General features: G+C 25.6%; 1 protein-coding gene across 1 annotated transcript in view; it reads right to left on the minus strand.

Annotated features, from left to right (window-relative positions):
• Positions 1–18,282, minus strand: part of LOC100200632 (RNA-splicing ligase RtcB homolog) — a 30,875-nt gene extending 12,593 nt beyond the window's left edge. Inside the window, exons 1-10 of the mRNA XM_065818169.1 lie at positions 18,016–18,282; positions 17,652–17,730; positions 17,482–17,549; positions 16,774–16,822; positions 16,536–16,681; positions 11,840–11,901; positions 4,066–4,115; positions 3,771–3,877; positions 345–449; positions 101–155 (exon numbers count right to left, since the gene is read on the minus strand). Of these exons, the coding sequence (XP_065674241.1) occupies positions 101–155; positions 345–449; positions 3,771–3,877; positions 4,066–4,115; positions 11,840–11,901; positions 16,536–16,681; positions 16,774–16,822; positions 17,482–17,549; positions 17,652–17,730; positions 18,016–18,108 (814 nt within the window). The 5' untranslated portion in view covers positions 18,109–18,282. The remainder of the gene's footprint in view (positions 1–100; positions 156–344; positions 450–3,770; positions 3,878–4,065; positions 4,116–11,839; positions 11,902–16,535; positions 16,682–16,773; positions 16,823–17,481; positions 17,550–17,651; positions 17,731–18,015) is intronic.
• Positions 18,283–24,638: the final 6,356 nt, after the last annotated feature.

Genomic DNA, 24,638 nt, shown 5'->3' on the forward strand with positions numbered 1-24,638 from the left:
TTTACAAACATTAAAATTAAAAAATGAAGAAAAATCTATATTACTCCTATAAAATCTCTTATAATAATTTTTATTTTTTTGAAAATAGTGCAATTTTTACCAGTAGCCACTTGATGCCCAAGACCTCTACTCCCACAATGAATCATCACACATACCTATTCAATAATAACTTTAATAAACTATAAAAATAACATTTTTAAAATACATTAATATTATTTAAAACACTTTCATAAAATTTTCATTAATTTATTAAATTTATTAAATTTATATTAATAATTAATAACAATTAATAAAATTTCAACAATTAATAAAATAACAATTAATAAAATTTCATAATTTTCTACTTGTCCGCAATGATCAAGTCCCATTCTTTTTGCTGCATGTGTATCAAATATCTCTTCAACAACTTGTATTTCAGCATAGTGATTTCCTGCACCTAAAGTACCTAACTACAATAATAAATACACTTTAAAGTATCTAACCGCAACAACAAACACACTTTAAAGTACCTTACTACAATAATAAATACACTTTAAATCAACTCAAAACACGTGTGGTGTGCAGATAAAAAAAACATGTTATGTTCAGATAAAATAAAACAATAAAAAATAAGTTTGAACATAATTACTCTTAGTTAACTTGAAAAGATTGGGAATAGAAAAAAAAAATAATAATAATTATGGAAAAAAATATAATAAATAATAATATTATTTCAATTACAAGAATATAATTGAAACAATTGAGAATAATTGAGAATTGAAAAAAAATAAGAATAGTTTAGTGAAAAACAAATAGTTTTATTTGAAGGTCACTCAATTATTTTAAGGTCACCTAACTCTATTATTAAAAATATCTTTTTTTTGTATTTACTTGTTTTTTGTATTTACTTGTAATTACGTCGTTTTCAAACAATATTTTACAAATTAGCACAAGTATTTGATTAGCAAAACTTTTTTATACAATATGTATTTTATAAAAGTTTAAAGCTAAAATAGATATATAAAAAGAAGCATATTAAATATCAAATATCTATGTATATATATCAAATAATTATGCATATATATCAAATAATAATGCATATATATCAAATAATTATGCTTATTATCAAAATGTTATACAACCCAACACCGTAAGCCATGTTATTTAACATTTTTTTTCAAACAAAATTGATCAAATGCTAATCTGGTAATGGAAGAAAGGAGGTTTTTCAAAATATAAAACTGGTTAGAAAACTGATTAACAGTTTTATGAATAACTCAAGCCTCTCACTAAGGGAAGAAGCAAAAAGATCTTATAATTTCATTGTAAAAGTTTAAAATAAACATGCTTTTCAAGCTTTCAAATCACAAAAAGTGCATTAACCATTCTGAAATTCAAAAAAAATGCAAAAGCCCGCTGAAGAAAGTTATATGACAACTATATTTCTGAGAATTTCTGAATTATTGAAGATGACGAAATTTATATGAAGTACTAGCAAACTCTTGGTGCTGTCTATTATAATGTAGAAATATATAGGAAAAGCAGATAATAAATTTAAATATACAAAACGTGATAAGTTTCCTTAAAAAGCTTTGATTTGACAAGCTACATATATATATATATATATATATATATATATATATATATATATATATATATATATATATATATATATATATATATATATATATATATATATATATATATATATATAATACATAATACATAATATCAAATATATATGACAAAAAATCAGCACCTATACTTCTGACTCCACGCTTTCTGGTAAAATAAATATTAATGAGTTTTTACAAAAATGTCTTTTACCTTATACTAAATCACATGATAGTTGACATGTGTTCTGATTTATCAACAAGTAACTATAGCAAACTGCCTACAGGATGGTATAAACAAAATAATGTGAAAGTTGTGGCTAAAATAGCAAATCCTCTAAACTGCCCAGAATTAAAAATTACTGCAAAGTATTGGGTCATTATAAAACAAAAAATGAAAAAAAACTATGCAGAAATGTTAAAAATTTGGTAATGTAATTTAAAAAGTCTAACTTTCATTGTTGTTCTGTGCGCAAGCTCACGGGTACCACCAAAAATAAAGTTTAAATTTTATCAGATGCCCACAGCAAAAAATTAATTTCTTTGAAATATTTTATCTTCTTGTATTAATGCACTAAAATTAATACTCAGTTTTGACTAAAAGTTGACGGGTACCTTTTTTTAGTTGTTTTTTTACTTTCACGCTTATTTTATATACACGCCATTTAATCCTTAAATCAATTAAAAATTCATCTAACTACTGTTCATTTTAAATGTTTGCACATATTTTTCCATTAACAGATTCTTAAGAAAAAAAACAATAAATTAATAACAAATAGGGCAAGTTATTTGCATAGATGGATTATATGATAGAGAGATAGATGGATTGTATGAAGGAGAGATAGATATAGTATTGTATTTAATAAGTATATTTTTAGTAAACAGCTTTTGACAGAACATTATGTAATCATAGTAATTTTTATGTCAATGATCTGCTTCACTATTCTTTTGTAAATGTCAATGATCTACTTCACTATTCTTTTGTGAATGCTAATGATCTGCTTCACTATTCTTTTGTGATAAAGAAAAAAACATCCATTAGTGGCATTGCTAACATAAAATGGTATTTTACTTTGAAATTTTAACTAAGGTTTAGCTAGAGAAAATAATATTTTCTCTAGCTAAACTTTGTTGCTAGTTTAATAAAAAAAATAAAAATTATAATCCCTCAAATATAGTTATTAAATTTTTAAATTTAGAAATTGTCTTATTTTAGTTGTAAATTAGTTAATTTGAAAGCATAAAGTATTTTTTTAAAAAAGTTCAGTTGTAATAAAGGTAAAAACTACTACACAGAAAAAACGTTTAATCAATTAAATATCCTTATAATGAAATTTTGAGACCTCTGTCCTCCATTAATACCAAAATGTACAAAATAGTTAAAAGGTTGAACTCTCCAAAAAAGCACATTTTACCAGCAGGGAGATGCAGCAGTTGGGCAGTGGCAGAGTGACTGCTGCGTAAACAAGAAGTCCTGAGTTTAATCCTTACTATAACCCTAGCACTGTGCACAACTTGTTTCTCTATGCAGCAGACTTGTTTGTCAAATCTTGTGTTTCAAAGTTAAAGAGCTGAGAAAAGAGACAGCAGTACAATACACAATATTATTTTCAAAAAAGTTTTGAGTTCAATTTGTATAAATTCTAGTAGTTTCTGTTCCTTGTTTCTTACATCTCTGTTCCTACAAACATTTTTTTTTTTCTACTTTAATGTCACACAACCTAAGTCATGGTTTATCTTCAAGTTCAAAATTGTTATACTTTTTATTTTACTATTATAGGTGTAGGAATTTATTTATTAAATAACATAACTATGGAAAAACAAAACCTCTGAACCATATAACTATTGAACAACATAGTTATGAAACAACATAATGACTGAACCATATTATTATTGAACAGCATAATTAATGAACAACATAATTATTAAACATAACTATGGAACAAAATAATTACCGAACAACATAATTATTAAACATAACTATGGAACAAAATAATTACTGAACAACATAATTATTAAACATAACTATGGAACAAAATAATTACTGAACAATGTAATTATTAAACATAACTATGGAACAAAATAATTACTGAACAACATAATTATTAAACATAACTATGAAACAAAATAATTATTGAACAATTTTTTTTTGAACAAGTTATTTTTAGAACAACATACTTGAGGTAAACCTCTTTTTTTGGCTTTTGTACTGACTTTACTCGGATCTGCTTGAAGCATTCGACCATATTCTTCACAATGTTCTTTATCTTCTGCCCATATATATCCTTTATTTTTTTTTAAAAAAATGTATAATGCAAAACAACAAAATACATTATTGGGCAACCATGTTGCCAAGCCAATATAAAGAAAGGAAGATATTTTATATTTAGGGATTAGACAAATTAAAAAAGCTTTTTTTGTCATCAAATAGAAAAAAATAGTTAAATACTTTTACAACTTTTTATTAACAAACCTTCTCTCAGAGACCAATCCATACCCATTTCTAAAGCTTCTTCTAAATCACTAAAAAAAATCATTTTATGTGTACACATGTGTATGCATTGTTAATAAAATCAACATAAAGTCTTAAGTCCTTTTAAAATATAAACTATGAGGGAGAAATCTGGATACTTTGTCATATTGTCCCATTCGTTGGATAAGGTTCTAACTAATTTTTTTTATATTAGGAGAATAGTAAATAAATCTTTTTTTTCTTTTTTTCTTTAATGTCTAAATAAAAATATTTTTATAATTATTTTTCATTTATTTATGTATTTTTATACATCAACCAAAATAAGAACACATAATCAAATAAAAAAAAAACAATAATATATATATATATTATATATTATATATATACATATATATTATATATATATATTATATATTATATATTATATATTATATATATATATATATATATATATATATATATATATATATATATCAAGGCTTTTTTCTGGAAAGGCGTTCAGTAACATGCCTTTCCAGAAAAAACCATTAAAAATAATCTCTTTGCAAGTTGGAAAAATTAGCACGTTAAAAAATGCACTGAATAAACACAGCTAAACTTAACTAATGATAAAATAAATGAAAGCTAAACCAGAAAAAATAAAAGCATAAAATTTTATTTTAATTTTTCACTTTATGGAGATTAGAAAAGATCGAAGTTTCAAAGTTATTTAGTCCAAGCTTTAATTACTTCAAAACCTAATTATTTAAAATTGGAAACTTTGATATTTTCCAATGTCTACTAGCCAAATAAAGGAATGAGCTGCATAAACAGTGTTTAAATAAACTGTTTTATTATTCATTTAGATTTTGTTTCTCTTTTCAGTTTATGGTTTGTTTATTTTAATTTTCTCTTTAGTTTAGTTTTTTCAGCGCATTTTTAAAACAGGCAAATTATAAAAGAAAAGCAAAGTGCTGCGGCCAAGTTGTTAAAACAAAATACTTTGTGGGTAGTCATATAAGGCATTTGAACACATGCCTTTCCTAAGAAGACTTGATATATATATATATATATATATATATATATATATATATATATATATATATATATATATATATATATATATATATATATATATACAGTATGCAAAAAAATAATCGTACACTTTTTAAAAAATCATACTTTTAAAGATTGAATCAAAAGAATGAGTTTTCCGTTAAAATATTTAAAAGTTTTTTTTAGATATCTTATCAAGTATTGTTTTTAGAATTTATTTGTGTATTGGTGAACTAATTGCTTTTCAAACCTATTGAGTTTTACACAATTGATCTAATGATGCATAAAATTGACTGCAAAAAAAATAATTGTACAGTTCAAAAATAATGTCAAATAGATCAAATTCTATGGAAATTAATATTGAGTGGGGCCTCCTATAGCCTTGGTGGCCTCATCTAGATGATTTAACATTGAGTTGATCAAATTTTGGGTTTCTTCTGTTGTTATATTATCCCATGCTCTCATTATAGCTTCTTTCAAGTTGTCTTTGATTCTAAATGCTCGTTTGCCAATTTTTCTGTCCAAAATATACCACTAATTTTCTATTGGATTCAAGTCTGGATTTTGAGATGGCCATTCCAAAACACTGATGTTATTTGTGTCAAAGCATAACTTAATTTTCTCAATTGTTAAAAAGCATAATTTGATTTGAACTGTTGCTAGTGTGGCTGGTAGAGAACAAAAACGCAAGACCACTAGTGCAATTGATCAAAATATCATTGATGTCATCATTAATGTGAAGAAAAATAGATTTGTTTTTAGATAGATTTGCAGCTAAATTAGCTTTAAAAATTCAAGAAGATCATAACACCACAGTGACTCCTCAAACAATCAGAAACTGTATAAGAGAACAAGGATATAGAGGAAGAGTGGTTCGAAATAAACCTTTTTTATTTTCTAAACAAATAAAACGTCGATTGGAATTTGCATAAAAGTAATTAAAAATGCTGATATCATATTGGAAATAATTTTTGTGGTCAGATGAGTCAAAATACAATCTTGTCTCATCAGATGAAGTTCAAAAAGTGTGTCGAAAAAAGGAGAAGCTTATAAATTGAGTTGTTTGTGAGGTAGTGTAATGCATGGAGAAGAAAATGTGATGGTTTGGGGTAGTATAAGTTAAAAAGAAGTGGGGAAATTTACATTTATTGATAACAAAATGGATGCTTCAATGTATTGTGAAATCCTCAAAGCTAACTTGCAACCATATACTTAAAAATTGAGAATGGGAAGCGATTTCATACTCCAGGTGTACTTTGACATAAATAACATCAATGTTTTGGAATGGCCATCTCAAAGTCTGAACTTGAATCCAATAGAAAATTTGTGGTTTATTTTGGATAGAAAAATTGGTGACCGAGCATTTAGACACAAAGACAACTTGAAAGAAATTATAATGAGGGCATGGGATAATATAACAGAAGAGACCAAAAATTTGATCAACGCCATGTCAAATCATCTAGATGAGGCCACCAAGGCTAAAGGAGGCCCACTCGATACTAATTTCCATAGAATTTGATCAATTTGACATTATTTTTGAACAGTACAATTATTTTTTTTTGCAGTCAATTTTATGCATCATTAGATCAAATTTTTAATTTTAATTATAAAAAAATCTTATACAATTAAATAATATAAATAAAAATTTATACAACTTTCACTGATACATTAATTAAAATCATTATATATATATATAATGATTTTAATTAAATTATCAGTGAATTAACTTTAATATATATATATATATATATATATATATATATATATATACATACATACATACATATACATATACATATACATATATATATATTTATATATATATATAATATATATATATAAATATATATATATATATATGTATATGTATATGTATATGTATGTATGTATGTATATATATATATATATATATATATATATATATATATATATATATATATATATATATATATATATATATATATATATATATATATATATTATATATTATTTATATAGGTTTGGCTAGGAAGGCGTGCAATTTCAAGCCTTTTTATGACCACACAAATAATATTTTGTTTTGAAGATTTGACCACTGTTTTTAACAAATCCGGTGAGAAATATGGTTTTTCATTTGTTAAAAATAAATAACTTTGACACTTTTATCTTTACCAACATTTTAATATTAGCAAAAAATAAAGTAACTAATGATTTTAATTAAAGTATCAGTGAAAGTTGTATAAATTTTTATTTATATTATTTAATTGTATAAGATTTTTTTATAATTAAAATTAAAAAAATAAAAATTATAAAGAAAAAACTTTTAATTTTATAAGCGACAACTATAAACAAAGATGGTCTCTTTAATAAACTTTATGTAAGAACCATTAAAGTTAATTCACTCAAAAAGAAGAAAAAGAAGACAAATTTTTTTGAAAGCCATTTGAATTAAATAACATTGATCTTTACTGCTTTAATGCTTTTATATTATTGAAACGCATTTAAATAAAGTAACAAATGTGCTAATGAATTTTTATAAAATGTTTAATGAACATATATATTTTTATACATTTATATAAGTGTGTACTTCTTATAATAAATGTCTTTAATTAAAAAAAAATTATATAAACTTTTTAAATAAACAATTTAACTATTTTTTCTGTTATTTACTTTACTGCAAAGAATTGTTAAGAATCATTTTTTAATTTTTAAATGTGCGCATTTATTAAACAATCATTAGATGTAAGTTGTTACTTTATTTAAAAAAGGTTTCACATAATATTATATTATAAAAACATTAGTAAAGATAAACAATTCAAAGTTATTTATTGCAAACGTAATTTAAATAATCTTATCATTTATTATTTTATTATTTTTTATTATTTGTTTATTATTTATTTTAGTTAAGTTTTAGTTTTAGTTTTTTTATTTTAGTTTTAGTTAAGTTATTTTTATTTTATTTTTTGTTATTATTTTTTTTTTTTGGAAATTTATTTGCTTCTTTTATGATAAGTTTTTTTAAAGTTTCTTCAAAGTTAAGATTTTTTCAGCGTATTTTTAAAATGCATACAAATTTTCAAAACATATTAAATGCGGTAGTGGTGTAGTGGTAGGAGCGCTCGCTTCATAAGCGAGAGGTTCGGAGTTCGACTCCCACCACGTCCCTGGAAGTACCGCGTTCAACAACGCAAACTACCTTGCTCGGCAAGGTTCTTGTTTCGGAGTTAAAGAGTTGAGAGAGGGTTGCACCACGAATAACAACTTAAAAAAACTAAAATAAAAAAACACAAAAAAAAATAAAAAAATGAGTAGCCTCCTCGACTGTAGTGGCCCCCCTCGGGCCATGGGGAGGTGAATAATATAAAAAAAAAAAAACAGCTGTGGTCAAGATTTTAAAATCAAATAGTATTTGCATGGTCATATTATGGTGTGAATATATATATATATATATATATATATATATATATATATATATATATATATATATATATATATATATATATATATATATATATATATATTAGTTCTAGAGTTTGTTGCATTTGGGAAGTACGGAAGGAAAAAAATGATTCTTACGCTAACATATACGTCACTTTTAATTACTTTTGACTTTCGTCCAACATTTGCGTGTTGTCAGAAAGTAAAAACCATTAATTTAATTACAAATTAATTGTTTTTTAAAAAAACCGCAAAAACGCAAATTTAATTGACCAGAATGTGTTTAAAAACATCATGAATATTTTTAACAATTTAAACAATGTTTTTATTTTTATTTTTTTTAATAAAATGTTTTTATTTTTATTTTTTTTAATAAAATGTTTTTTTTTTTTTTTTTTACTGTAAATCATGCGCGGAGTGTTGCTACATCGACTATCTTATAGCCTGATTCGCAACAAAGTGCTGCAACATCGACTGACAAATAGCCTGACTCGCAACTGAGTGCTGCTATATCGACTGACAAATAGCCTGACTCGCAATGGTGTGTTGCTACATCTACTATCTTATAGGCTGACTCACAAGGGAGTGCTGCTACATCAACTGTGGGTTTGGTTGGGGCAGGCAGTCTATCAATTATTAAAAAAAAAATTCCAGTCTTGCATTTTAATTTTTACTTTGTGTCAACAAAATACGGAAAAAACTTTCTGCCAACATATAAGAGTTCTATATATATATATATATTTATATATATATATATATATATATATATATATATATATATATATATATATATATATATATATATATATACATAATTTTTTTTTAATAAAAATGTCAGAATTAAAGTTTGAATTTCAAAAAAAAGATAAATTTTAAAAACGCTTTGCACCTATTTAAAAAATTTTTACTTAGCATAGATAAATTCATTCATTGCTACAAACAAGGGAGAAAAGAAAAATTGTGCTTATTTAACTTCTCATATTTTTATTTATTATTTAACTTCTTATATTTTTATTTAACTTCCTTTATATTGAAAGTAAAATAACCACTATTTTCCTGCGTTAGTTTTACGCAGGCATTTCTTTGGTTTACCTATAACAATTTTTTTTTGTGCAGACCATTAGGTTTATCTGAAACATTTGTTTTGTAGATCAAAAAAAAAAAAAAAAGAACTTTTCTTTTTGATCTGTCAAAAACGATAACCAAATTTGTCATTGAACATACTCTTGGGAAATCATTTTATAAGAAAATCAACAAAAACAGCAGAGTATAATGAGAGAGGGTGGACCTCCAGTTAACTTATAATAAATTAGATGGAAATAAGAAAATTGAACAAGATTTATTGAGGCACTTATTTAAAGTACAAATTCCTGTCTCTTTAGGTGATAAAACTAAATACACAAATATATATAGATAAAAAAGCTTGAAGTTGATAGAGTTCCATATATATATATATATATATATATATATATATATATATATATATATATATATATATATATATATATATATATATATATATATATATATATATATATATATATATATATATATATGTATATATATATATATATATATATATATATATATATATATATATATATATATATATATATATATATATATATATATATATATAGATAGATAGATAAAAAATCCAAATATATATATATAGATAAAAAAGCTTGAAGTTGATAGAGTTCCAGCCACATCGGAAATTAAACTTTTTCAACTATGCCAGTATTTATCAGGAGAAGCTTCAAAAGTATTTAAGATATTCACAAGCTGCAAAAACTCAACTAGAAAGAAATACATAGAGAAACGACAACAAATTGCTCTATATTTGGAGAGAGTAAAAAATTTCAGTCCAGAAAAACAAAACAACCTAAGTGATTTTGAAAAAACTTGCTGAAATGTTGTAACATTGTAGTCATTTAGAATTGGGAAAATAAATTAGCAGACCAGATACACTTAACTAAAAAAGAAATAACAGATAGATACACCAAACTAAAAAAGAATTATCCGATAGATACACCAAACTAAAAATGAATTATTAGATACACCAAACTAAAAAAGAACCAAAAAAAGTTCAAATTTTAAAATATTTAAAAATTAAAAAAGTGCTGGAGTAAAGTCATTACAAAAATAATTTAAAGTAGCAAAATTTTAAACAACAGCTCAAAATTGGTATGTAGTCTGGACAAACCAAGATATAGTTATAAAAATCTCTTAAAAGTTATTAAAGAACTTGCCAAGGGAAACAAAAAACAAAGGACTTGCTAAGAAAAAAAATAATAACAGTGTAATTTGGTATTATACCTCTTACTGTCATGACTTTAGAGAATGGTTAAATAATAACAGTGTAATTTGGTAATATACCTCTTACTGTCATGACTTTAGAGAATGGTTAAATAATAACAGTGTAATTTAGTATTATACCTCTTATTGTCATGACTTTAGAGAATGGTTAAATAATAACAGTGTAATTTAGTATAGTGTTATACCATAAACATGAATAAAAAATATAATTTTTTCTCTGTTTTGTTTGTCAAAACTACGATGATAATTTCACCTCTCATAATGTAAATTAACATTTATGGAATAAAATATGCTAAAGACAAATGTTACCTTATATAAAGGGTAACATTGACAGTTACATGGCAATAACAAAATCAATTATCTATTGATAATATTACATGACTAATTAAATTTGTATTCTTTTAATTAATTTTAGAAGCAATATCATTGGTAAACACATATATCAAAATTATTATGTCACATCAAGAGAAAATATATTTTTAATTGATGTGACATTTTTATATTTTCTAAATGTGTTAATATTGCACCACTACATTAGATAAAAGCAAGAAGAGACTTTTCAGCAATTAAAACATTGGGTGTATCTTAGGAAGCAGTGAAAGATTTACATTTTTACATGTTTACATTTAATCACTCTCTATCATCAGAAGCAATAACAAAACACAGTTTTCGAAAAATTGATCTTAAAACACACACACACAAACACACACACACACACACACACACACACACACACACACACACAAGCACACACATACATATATAGTGTATTGTACACATTTATTGAACACTGAAATGTTAAACCTTCAAGTGCCCCAGGTTATAATCAAAAGCATAAAGCTAAAGAAAATATTAATAGTATTGATTAAAAAACTGTTTGATACTATATTAAAACTTATTAAATATCATATTATTTTTAAAATTAAAACTTATTACTTTCACATTAAAATTTAATAATAACTTGTTAAAACTTTTTTATAACTTATTGAAATTTTTAGCTTACTTGGCGCCCATTGGAATTATTCCTTTAGATCCAACGCCAACAGGTATGTGATCAAACAGAGACTAAAAATAGTAAATAAAGTTAAAAAGATTTTGAAAAATCTCAGAATAATAAAAAAAAAACTTTTTTACTTTAACAAAAAACTGGAACAATTAATTAAAACCATACTCTTAACAGCACACTACTAAACACCTGAATACTTCTATGAAATATCTGCAACACTTTTAAACTTTTGGGTTATTCCATATGAAATCACCTTGTGTTTCAAAATTGCTAAGGATACCACCTCAAATTTGTTTCAAATTTTGACTACCCACAGTTTTTATAAAAAAATCACAATCCTGAAATTTTTAGCTTGATTGACCAAACTTTTTAAAAGTTATAATTGAATCAATATGACTAAAATTGGAAAAATTTGAGTTTCTGGAGCTTACAGTAGATTTTTTTTTATTTTTAACAGATCATAACTTTTTAGATAAAAAAGATGATCACCTGAAATTTTGTGCAGTAATAGTTTTTCAACCAAATAATCTTATATTTTTGACTGATTTAAAACAATTGAGTTCTCATACCTCAAAGTTGCTAAATAACGCACTTGACCTTCCTACCTAATACCTACCTAAATACCAACAGAGAAGCTATGCCAATTTTTTGTTACTTTAGTGTACTTAGGTAACCACCTATAGTAAAAATCAAAATAATGCATTAAAAGTTAATTTAACACATACAGCAGCTTGTTAAAAATCACTTTATTAAAAAAATATGACAAATTACATTCACTTTGCTGGCATAGAAAGAAGCGTAAACAGTTGAAACAAACTATGAAACTTTTTAATGTGGAAGTTCTATATATACACCAAAAAAAAATCAAAGGTCTATACTCTATCTTATGACATGATTGTAGCTCTATGACTTGGGTGTATATTTTTAATTTTTGCCTGAATGAATATAATTGGTTTTTCCTAAAACAATATTATCAGTGTCTTAACTCAATTTATTTGATATGATTTTGGAATATATTATTGTTTATTTTATGCATATAATATAATTATAATGATATAATTTACACATGGTTATAACTTGAGTGTAAAATACTTCAATTGCTTCAAGAGTTTGTAGTAGAATTTAAATCTGCGCAGTACGAACCAAAATACTATAATTAAAACAAAAATAAAATAATTAAGTAAAGTAAATTATTAATAAGAACCAAAAACTCAAAAAGTTTGTGTATGTATAAATAGTTATAAAGAAATGTGAACTGGTTGCACTTTAGACAGTTTTAAACACATTTGCATTTGAGATTTCATTTTACTCATTTTAATACTGGAAAGTGTAAAAAAATATTTTTTAGATTGTTAGAGATGTTTAACCCTCATTTTTATTCTTTATAGATTAGTAAAAAATGTCAGAGAATAAGAAGAATAATAAGACGAATAAGGAAAGAATAAGACTAAAAGATACTGATATTGAAGTTTTAATTCAAAGGATAGGATACATTTTCTAACCAAATAAGAGGATATGTTTTCATCATGAAAAAGCCTATATTTCTAGATATGAAGCACTTCAAAAATACTGTTGTGATCCATTTTAAGTCCACATAAAAAAAATTATCAAGGGATTGTGTAAAGTCAACATATCAATAGCAAATCAACTTAAGATCAAACCTGGTCAAAAAATTTGTACTAACTGTATAAATGAATTCAAATGAAAAATTCACTTGAAAAAATTACAGAAGTTAAGATAAAGCTGCTGAAGAACATTAAAAGTTGTTCAAACTTGAGAAGACAGTTCTTAATAAGAGTGTCTTTATTGGAAATATCTCCACTCAAAAATGTAAGTTAATACAACAAACTAGGATATGGAAAGCAAAAAGTTAAAAAATGGCAACAAGTATGACAAACCTAGAAGCATCAGCATTGGTTATAGTCTCAAAAGATATAGAATTGGAAAAAGAGCAAAAATGCATAAACTGTAATGATTTAGACTGTTAGATGCAATAAAAAAATAAAAAAAGTGAAAATAAGTTTGAAGGAAGAAAAAGTTCAACTATTATAACTAACTGATAGTTGAAAGCCCAAAAGTTTGAAAAATGAAATAGGTATACTTGCTAATCTTGAGGCTTAAAAAGGACAACCTTTGGAAGATATTGTTAAACAGAAAGTCATTGAAATTTATGAATCTGAAGAGTTCACAAAAAAATGTTCAGGAAAAAAGACTTTGTTTTTGGGCAAATAAATAATGTAAAAATTCATAAACAAAAAAGTTTAATACTAGTTCATTTAAAGGAGCTTTATCTTGAGTTTAAGAAGTTATACCCTAAACACAAAGTTGGATTAGCAAGTTCTGTGAACTAAGGCCAAAGTTTTTCTGACTTGGCCAGAGCTTTTAAATAGTTTGATAACTTTCACGCATCTTAAAAATGGTGCTTGAAAACAAAAGTACACTAAATGAAAATGAAAACAAAAACCATAAACTGAAAAAAGAAAATAAACGATAACCTAAGAGAAAATAAACAAAAGTAAAAAAGTAAGCTATATAACCTAATTTTTATCTTTAAAATTTAAAAGCATTTCGCTTAATAGACTTGCAAAAAAATTAAAGTTTCTAAGTTAATTATTCCAAAGTGATTTATAAACAAAAATTTGAATAATTTTGTTGCAGTAAGTTAATAAGCTGGTGTGGGGTTTATAGAACACCATTTTATGTAAAAATTCAATGCCATTTGATATAAAACCCTTACTAAAATTTAAGATTTATCACTTTTTTTTTTTTTACTGTTTTTGTTTTTATTTTTAGGATGCAGATTATTTCCATCAACGAAATTTGATACAAGTGAGGGAACAAAACAGACTATATGTCCAAAAAATTAAACAAAATATCTACAACATGCAATCTATTTGATAATTATATACGTCAATGTAAAAAAAAATTGTTTTACAAAAATGTACGATTTTCCTAAATATGGCAAGGGATCAAATCATTTTTTATCTATTTTTACAATATATTTATATATTTATAAACAAGTTTATATTGTAAATTAATATAAAACTATTAATAGCAATAAAGAAATCCCAAAATATACAGCTACACTCTCTACCATCAGTAGGGTAATCTTTTTTTTTTGCTAAAACCTTATACTTGTTCATCAAAATCCAAAGATTTATTATCTGATGATATTAATAATAATAATAATAATTATTCAAAACTAATTTGTCTAAAAATTTAGCAAAAATAAACTTATTTTAGCCTAAAAAACGATAAGAGATTAGCACATTTTTGTACCCGGTTGAAAGAAAATATTTTTATGGAAAATCTCTAGTGATACTGTCTATGATACCCATTTGCTAAATAATATTACCTTGTCAAAATAAGATCTGTCAAATTTTCAACCGGGTAAATACATTGCATGCGTTTATGATGACGAACGGTAATAGAGCTTGTGCTTGAGATTAGTAATGAAAATCAAGATGTTAATGCAAAATTCATGCATAGAAACAAATTAAATTTGAAATGGACTAATGATGCACAATCAAGTCAGTGTTGGGTTCCATTTGGCAAAGTAATATGTCAAATAAGTGCTCTATCCATTAAGGGTAGAAGTGCTTGTGACTACAATCTTGCTAATAATGATTATGACAGTATTATGAGTAACGTAAATCAGAGATCTATATATAGAACCTCCTAAGTGAAAAGTTTCATAATTTATTTCAACTGTTTACGCTATTTTCTACGCAAGCAAAATAATTAATCATATTTTATAAAAAAAGTATTTAAACAGGCTACTGCAAGTGTTAACCTAACTTTGAACACATAATTTTAAATTTTACCACAAGTGGTTACTCTAAGTACACAAAAGTAAAAAAATTTGGTACTATATGTCTATAGGTATTGAACTGCAGCACATTAAAGTTTCTAAAAAAATTTCTATACAATAACTCACAAATTTTTTAAAGCCAGTAAAAAGCACCTTCAAAAATGAATTATTTGGGTTAAAAAACTATTACTATAAAAAATTTCAGGCAATAATTATTTATTTTTTTAAAGTTAATTTACCTCCCCAAGGCTGAGCAGGCCACTACAGTCAAGAAGGCTACTTTAATTGTGGCTACAACCTACGCTCAATTCTATAACTCCAAAACACGAACCTTGAAAAACAAGGCTGCTGCATGGAGAAACAAGTTAAGCCGTACTACCAGGGATATGGTGGGGATGGAACTCAAAATTTCTTGGCTTATGAAGCAAACAATCTACCACTAAACCACTACTGCATTACATAAACCGTATAAAAATATTTACAACAAATATCAACTAAAAAGCCACTTAAATTACAAACCACTTGACATAAAAGAATATTCTATCATTTTACATAATATTCTATTATTTTACATAATAATCACATTAACACAATGTAAAAGCAATACTTTTACAAGTTTTAATTCACAGTTAAAACTTGATATCAGCTTATTCACTTAGATAGCTTTCTTGCAATAAAATATAAAACATTCATTCAAGACTAATTTTTTTTTAAACAACAATACAACTCTGATAAAGACTAAGCTTAATTTTTGTGACTTGTAATTATATATGAGACTTAGCAAGGGTTAAAGATAATTTAACCCTTGCTGGGCAACATAGTTAAAAAAATGATTTGATACGGTAATGATGATGCCCTTTTTATGGATATAAACTATTTTACCTGAACAATTTGTTCTTTGAAAGGCTCAACATCTTTAACATTAAGATTTGTTCTTATTAAACGTACACCACAGTTAATATCAAAACCAACACCTCCCGGTGAAACTATTGATAATGGGTCATTAACATCAAATGCTGCCATGTTACCTTTATACAAACTATTTTATTAGTATCAAATATAAATTATTAATTATTAATAAAACAATTAAAGTTATGCAAATTATATTTAAAAAAAATACCAATAGCAAAACCATAGCCAGAGTGAATATCAGGTAAGCCAACAGATCTCTACAGTAAGATGCAAGTAAATTTTAATTGCTTTATACCAATATTCCAACATTTAAAAATTAGAAATCATTAAAAATGATTTACGTTATGTATGCTTATCATGTGTATACATGCATTTATATCTTTTAACATACATGCACATTACATATTACATAATACATTAAAAGAACTAAAACTTGACACTTTAAGGAGAGATGCAAAAAAAAAAAAAAAAATCAAATATGCACTATCAAGAATATGCAATCTGGCTGAATATGTTTACATCAGAAGAAAATATAATACCTTAAATTAAATATGTAAATAAAAGACAAGGAAGCAAAAGCCATATACCATAAGCAAAGTTACATAATGAAGTAACAGTGCTTTTAAACTAAGCTCTTATTATGTTGATATGTATAGTACATATAATTAACTCAAGCAGTGAGTAGAATATTTATATACTAATAAAAAATACATTTGCGCAAATTGCAGTCAATTTTAATTTTGTTCAACTTTTATTGAAAATAAATAAAAAGAAAATGTATTAAAAAAAACACACAAATAAAATCTTGTGAAAATACATGAAGCTTTTAAAAAATAATATTTATACACCTAGTATACATTTTAAATTCTTTAATTACTATGTAGGTAAAATGAACATTTCTTAATAAATAAATTACATGAACAATTCCAGGGAGTGCAGCAACATTTGCAATCTGTTTCATCCCAGGAAGAAATCCACCAACACCTAGAAATTTAAACTTTCTTCATTACTACTTTATTGTGGACATTTCTATGATAAAAATTTAAAATTAATTCATAATTTTTTTTTTCTTTTATAATTTTATACCTCCAAAATTAGCAAACTGTCTTAACTCATCAAACATAAGTTTTTCAAGATGTTGATTAATATAAAATATCCCTTCAACCTATTATAAAATGATCTAATGTAATACACATATCAATAAGCAACATTATCATAATTTATTTTTAAGAATACATTTTTATTAATATAAAATAAATTGTAATATATATTACAGGTAATTTACAAATGTTAACAAAATTATACACACACACACACACACACACACACACACACACACACACACACACACACACACACACACACACACACACACACACACACACACACACACACACACACACACACACACACACACACACATAAACTATATAGATAAAAAATATCTTACATTCATATTAGGTACAAAACCTTTTTTTATTTTGTATGAGTTAGGTGTGATTTTTTCTATGTATTCCAATTCTTCATTATAAGTTCTACCCATTGTAAATCTTTTATTTTTCTTGTTCTCTGTGATTATATATTATTACTATTTATATTTTAATATCTATAAGTAATTACTAAATTACAATTGGATTTATATTAACTATCAGGTTTTTGATACATTTTATCGGAACATTTTTTTAAACATCTCCATCACAACGGTTCGTCACTTTTTAAAGAAATTAATATTTAATTATAAAATTAAAAAAAACATTAGTTTAAAACGCATTTGCGACAGCATTAGTCATTCTGAGATAAATTAATCAAGTGTACCCTGAACCAATTTAATGAGTTACACTAAAGACGGTTTGTTTGAACCGTGTTTCCTAAAAAAATTTTAACTTTAAAGGATTATAACTAGAAATAATTTTAATGGATTTTATAAAACTAAAAATAGCCTTCATCTTGATATTATTATTGTAAAATTAAAAATTTTTTTTACAATAATTATTTATTTTCTTCCTTAAAATAATAAGTTTAATAATTACAATTAACGATTCGTTAAATTAATTAGAAACAATCTAAATCGGAATTATATGAACGCTTTTTTGCATATTTAATATATTGTGCAATATAAATTTAAGTATAATTTAGAACATAAATTTAAGCGTAATATATAATAAATAATGCGTAATATATAATAAATAAAGCGTAATATATAATAAATAATTAAAATGTTCTTTAATATAATCAGTGCGGCGGCAAGTGGGATTGAACCCCCCCCCCCTCTCCTCCTCAATAAAAAACAGCAACAACAAAAAACAGTGTTCAGGGACCCAAAATCTTAAAAGGTTTTACAATAGTAATAGTATAAAACTTAGTCTCTTTTTTAATTTTTATTCTTTTTATTTTTTATCCTGAATGCTGATCAAACAGCAAGTCATATGGTTCAGTATTTTACCCGGCTTATTTGCTACTAGAAGTGGAGTACGTCTAGGAGGTGTTCTGTCTACGCTACTATTTAACATATATATTAACAAACAAAATGTTTCACTTAATATGACTACTTAAAACCCCACTTCTAGTTTTCTGGCACTTCATTTTATTGTCGAAAACTAAAGGTAACACGTATAACAGTTCAATACTTGCAAGCAATGGTAGGGTTGCCAGATGTCCGGCTTTTACAAAGCAGAACACAATAAAAAAATTTAGTTTTACGGTTTTGGCGCTGTACTCTTCTCCGTAAAAGCCGGACGTCTGGCAACCCTAAACAAAGGTGTTATAATACGGAAAGCAAGCCATGCAATTAGTAAGGGCCTCACATTTTACGGAGACTCCGATAAGTGATCATTTCAACAATCAATAGATACTTTATTTCTGATACAATCGTTTATAAATTTTTAGATAAAACGTGCACCAAAAAAAAATTATGCTTTAAAATAATTTTATATCTGTGCAATAAAGTTTAGTAAAAGTTTTTACTTGTTTGATAAACAGAAAAGTTGATATACGACAATTGCTTTCACATTTTAACAACTATAAATTTTAATATCACAGTGAAATGTCATTTACGCTGTTGGTGTAGTTTTGATTCCAAGCAATGTAAATTTAGCAAACAAAATGTTTTACCTGATAGGACTACTTATAGGTAGCTGGGTTTTTTTCCCAAGGCTTTTATTTACTCCTCGTCTTTGTCTCTTAATCTGTCTGTTAGCATCAAATCTTGCAATCAGTTTTTGAGTCACTTCCTGATGATTGATTTTCTTCGAATTTTGCATACATACTCTTGCTTAATGACAATACATTATTCAATAATTAATTTTGCAATTAGTCAAATAATTTTGTTAATTTTAATTAAGTTTATTTTTTAAATGGAAAGAGAATAAATTATTTTTATATGCGATTAGCATATTCAGGAAAAATAAATTTAACCGCAATGGTCTAATAAAATAAGATTGTAATATCAGAAAAAATTGATATCAAAATTTGTGTTTTAATAACGTATAAAAGAATTGGGTTTTAAAAATTCGTTTTTAATTTTACTTGTTTTAGTTCTAATCATGATACAATTTTTTGAAAGAAACTCATTAATAATGAATTTTTTGAAAATATAACTCATTAATAATGAATTTTTTGAAAATATAAACTCTTAATTACAATCCGGTGTTTTACATTATATATCATGGCTCTCTCATACACAACACAATATAAATACTTGTTAATAAACGATATGTTTAAGGCTCATTTACTTTATACGGTTATTCGTAAGCAACAATACTCCTTGTTATTGTTGCACAGTGAGAAACTCGTGAAAGATTCCTTTTTAAATACTGACCAATTCTTACAGAATTACATCAAGATTTATATTATAACACGTTTTTGTTTATAATTAAGTTTACTGTTATTTATTACTATTATTCAAAGTATCTTTATAATTCTAGCCCAGGATTAAACTAAAGACCAGGATTAAATTAAATGTTACCAGAACATTGCTGCGCCAGCACTAGCTTACGGATACCGGTCCTTTGAAAAACTAATGCGCAACCCAGCGCTGGCACAGCACTGGTATGTCAGACTAGGTACGGCACGAAAGCCATCCCTTTTTGTTTGCCATTGGGCCATTTACTGGGACAGTTACTGTCTGCTTGCTGGGAAGCCTGTCTTAATTGCTATGGCAAAAGTATGTTAATTTGTATTACAATAGTGTAAGTTAAAAGAAAAGTGTTGAAATAATATAAGTACTGTATAAAATAAAATAAAAAACTCAAACAATCGCCGAGGATCATTTGGCTTTGTCATCAAGAATCGCTAAAAAAAAGTCGTATATAAAAACGGAAAAAAGTAAATAATAAACAGCCAATGACAAAGCAACATTTAACAACATTCAAATGATGGTAATGTTTACCTAAGCTATACTAGCACAATTAATTTGACTATGTATAAAAAATGATATAGTTGTCAACTATATCATTTTAAAAAAATTTCTTTAACTTAACTATTAGTTGAGTTAAAGAAATTTTTTTTAAATGCTTTGCGGTTTGTCTAAAATGATTAATTGGGGTAGTGTGAACAAAAGTATACTAGAACCTCTTCATCGTAAACAGAAACACATTGCACGTCTTATAAACTTTAAAGTCCGTTTTACTCATGCCAGGCCTCTCTTACTTGAAATGAATGTTTTAATTATATATCAGCTAAACGTTTATAATATTTTATGTTTTATGTATAAATGTAAAACAAACGATTCCCCTTCTTCCTTTCATAACCTATACTCAATAAAAGAAAAAAACAAGTACAATCTACGAAATGATAATTCTATTCGACTACAATTTTCGCATACAAATTTTGGTAAATCTTGTGTTTCTTTCCGAGGAGCCTTTCTTTGGAATAAAATAGTTTTGAAACATTTTGACTTTTCTCATGAATGGGCTTATACCTCTTATAAAAGGAAACTTAAGAAAATCATTTTGTCTATTGATATATACTTTTATACTTTTAATAGGAAATTTATTTGAAAATTTCTATTTTTTATTTAAATTATGTTTTTCTTCTAATATTGTTAAACACAGTTTTTTTTTATTTATTTTAAAATATGTAACACGTAAATTTGTAACGAGTTTGCAGCGGTTCTCGACGACAAGACCTTAAGGTCTTCAACGAGTCTCCACTTTTTTTTATTATTATTATTTATAGTAAAAATCCTCACTTGTAATTGTTTATATTATTATATCTTAACTTGTAATTTTATAAATATTGAAGAAATGTAAAATTTAAAAAAAAAAAAAAAAAAAAATTAATTAGACTCTTTTTATTTAAATTATATAAAGAAGACGTATATTACTTAGAAGTATGTGTATTTTTATTTAAATTATCTATATAAAGAAGACGTATATTACTTAGAAGTATGTGTATTTTTATTTAAATTATCTATATAAAGAAGACGTATATTACTTAGAAGTATGTGTATTTTTATTTAAATTATCTATATAAAGAACACGTATATTACTTAGAAGTATGTGTATTTTTATTTAAATTATCTATATAAAGAACACGTATATTACTTAGAAGTATGTGTATTTTTATTTAAATTATCTATATAAAGAAGACGTATATTACTTAGAAGTATGTGTATTTTTATTGAAATTATCTATATAAAGAAGACGTATTTTACTTAGAAGTATGTGTATTTTTATTTAAATTATCTATATAAAGAAGACGTATATTACTTAGAAGTATGTGTATTTTTATTTAAATTATCTATATAAAGAAGACGTATATTACTTAGAAGTATGTGTATTTTTATTTAAATTATCTATATAAAGAAGACGTATATTACTTAGAAGTATGTGTATTTTGCAGCAATCAGAAGCTTAACTAAAGTATTTTTAATACTGTTTGTTTAACTGAAACATGGATAACCACGAACGATTTGAAAAATAGTTCAAATTTTAAAATTCTTTTCTTGAAATATATCTTAACTTTGGATAAATATATCAGGAGAGCCAAATAAATAAACATGGTGGAATTTTTATCTACGTAAAGAAGAATATAGGGCATTACATAAGAATGCTTCTCTCAATGACAAAAAAATTTTAACTGCTGAAATTGTTAACAATCAAAAAAAAAATATTCTATAAAGCAGTTATTATTGACCACCTAGTGGCGTGAGCGAGAAATTGAGCAGTTTTTTTGAACAAAAAAACTTCAAAAAAGGAACAAAAGTAAAAAGAAAAAGTTTTAGGAGATTTTAACATAATTTTATAATTTATACAGCTAATCCTATCGAAAATATCATTACAATTGCTATCCTTATAATGATATACAAAAAAGTATTTTGAAAACTGATATTTCTGACCATTATTCTTAACACTTAACTGCAAGTCCTCAACAAAGATTAAATTAAGCCACATTTAGACAACTTTCTTTTAACTAGACCAATGTTAACCAATTTAAAGAACAATTATCACTACTTCATTGGAAACTTGTAAATTTGTAAATTTTAATGACAACACTTACTCTATTTACAACAATTTTTCAGCGCATTGTATTTTATCTCGATGCCAATTTACCATTTATTGAAAAAACAATCAATCCAAGTAACTCATGTAAACCTATGACCAAAGAATTTCATCAAAGCTTAAGCAGAAATGTCCTGAATTGGTCATTGGTCATAAACTGGCAACAAAATTTCCAAACAAACAAGCTGTTTTAGTGATTTTCTAGTAACAACTAATGATTCCATTAATTTTAATGAGTTACCTTTGGAATTATCTTTTGAAGAGTTTGAAAATGCCCTCAAATCTTTAAAAGGAAAATAAAGCAACTGGTGCCGATGGCATAAATATTAATATAGTTATAGACTATTTTGAACAACTAAAAGATATTCTCTTTAAAGTTTTTAAAACATTAATATATTAAGGAACTTTTTCTGATCAGTTGAAAAGCGCAAAATTACACCGCTTTTTAAAGAAAGTGGCTATTAGCAACTATAGACCTATTACTGTTTTATCAACATTTTCAAAAATTGTGGAAAACATATTGTAAAATAGAGTGTTTAACAAGATTAGGCACAGGAAATTAATCGGGAAAGTACAGAGTTGATAATGATACTTCTGGGAGATAAACGACCTCATGATTTACACTGGTTACAGCCTGGAGCATTTAGTCAGATAGCAATTATCTTATACAGCGCAAAGACAAAAAATTTTTATCCAAGGGGCATAACGAAGAAAACTACAGTAAGAGTTTTAGTTAGCTTTTAGGTAATTGTAAAAGGTGCAGTGATATGGGGATTCTGATGGTAAAGAAGAATGAGGTAATAGTTTTAGAGAGATTAAATCGTGGTCAGAAGCACCTAAGGGTGAATGTGGAAAAACTGAGCACTGACTAGGATCGAAAAAAGACACAAGTCAAGTAGAGAAGCTAAATGATTCGGATTGTCAGGAAAGCGAGTTGGAACATTTAACATCTACAGAGTTACTGACACTTGAACCAAACCATTCAGTGTAATGAGCATTAAAGTCGCCAACAGGCTGGATAAAAAGAAAGATCTTGGTCAATTTGATAATAAGAAAGAAAAAAAAACATCAAAAAGAGTGCAGTCTTGAGATGAAAGAGAGTAATATAGAACAAAGAGAAAAGCAATAAAGTAAAGTGATGCTAAACAAAAGCCCATAAAAAAATTGTCTGAGGATTCAAATTTACTTTCCCAAAAGTGGGTGAATTCTTACGAATGTAAATGCCCAGGCCAAGCATGTGACTATTGGAGTTTTTATAAATTAAAGGAAGATAACCACTAACACTAAGATCACAAAATGAGACAACTGAACTTAAATTTGCCTCACAAAGAGCAAGTTGGTCGAGTTAATTTTGCAAGAGATAAGACTCAACAGAAGAAAAGTTACTTCAAAGACCACGAATATTAGTGAATAATAAATTTTGAGAACTTTGTGATGACGATAGTTTTTTGTGTTTTATAGTTTTTGGTACTTTAGTCATTTTTAAAATTGTTAAAAAACTTGACTCAAAACATAGATAGTATTCAGTACACTGTTTAATAGTCCAAGCAATTGCCTCATTACTATTAATAAA

Source organism: Hydra vulgaris, chromosome 14 (genome assembly GCF_038396675.1).
Source record: "Hydra vulgaris chromosome 14, alternate assembly HydraT2T_AEP".
Taxonomy (NCBI): Eukaryota; Metazoa; Cnidaria; class Hydrozoa; order Anthoathecata; family Hydridae; genus Hydra; species Hydra vulgaris.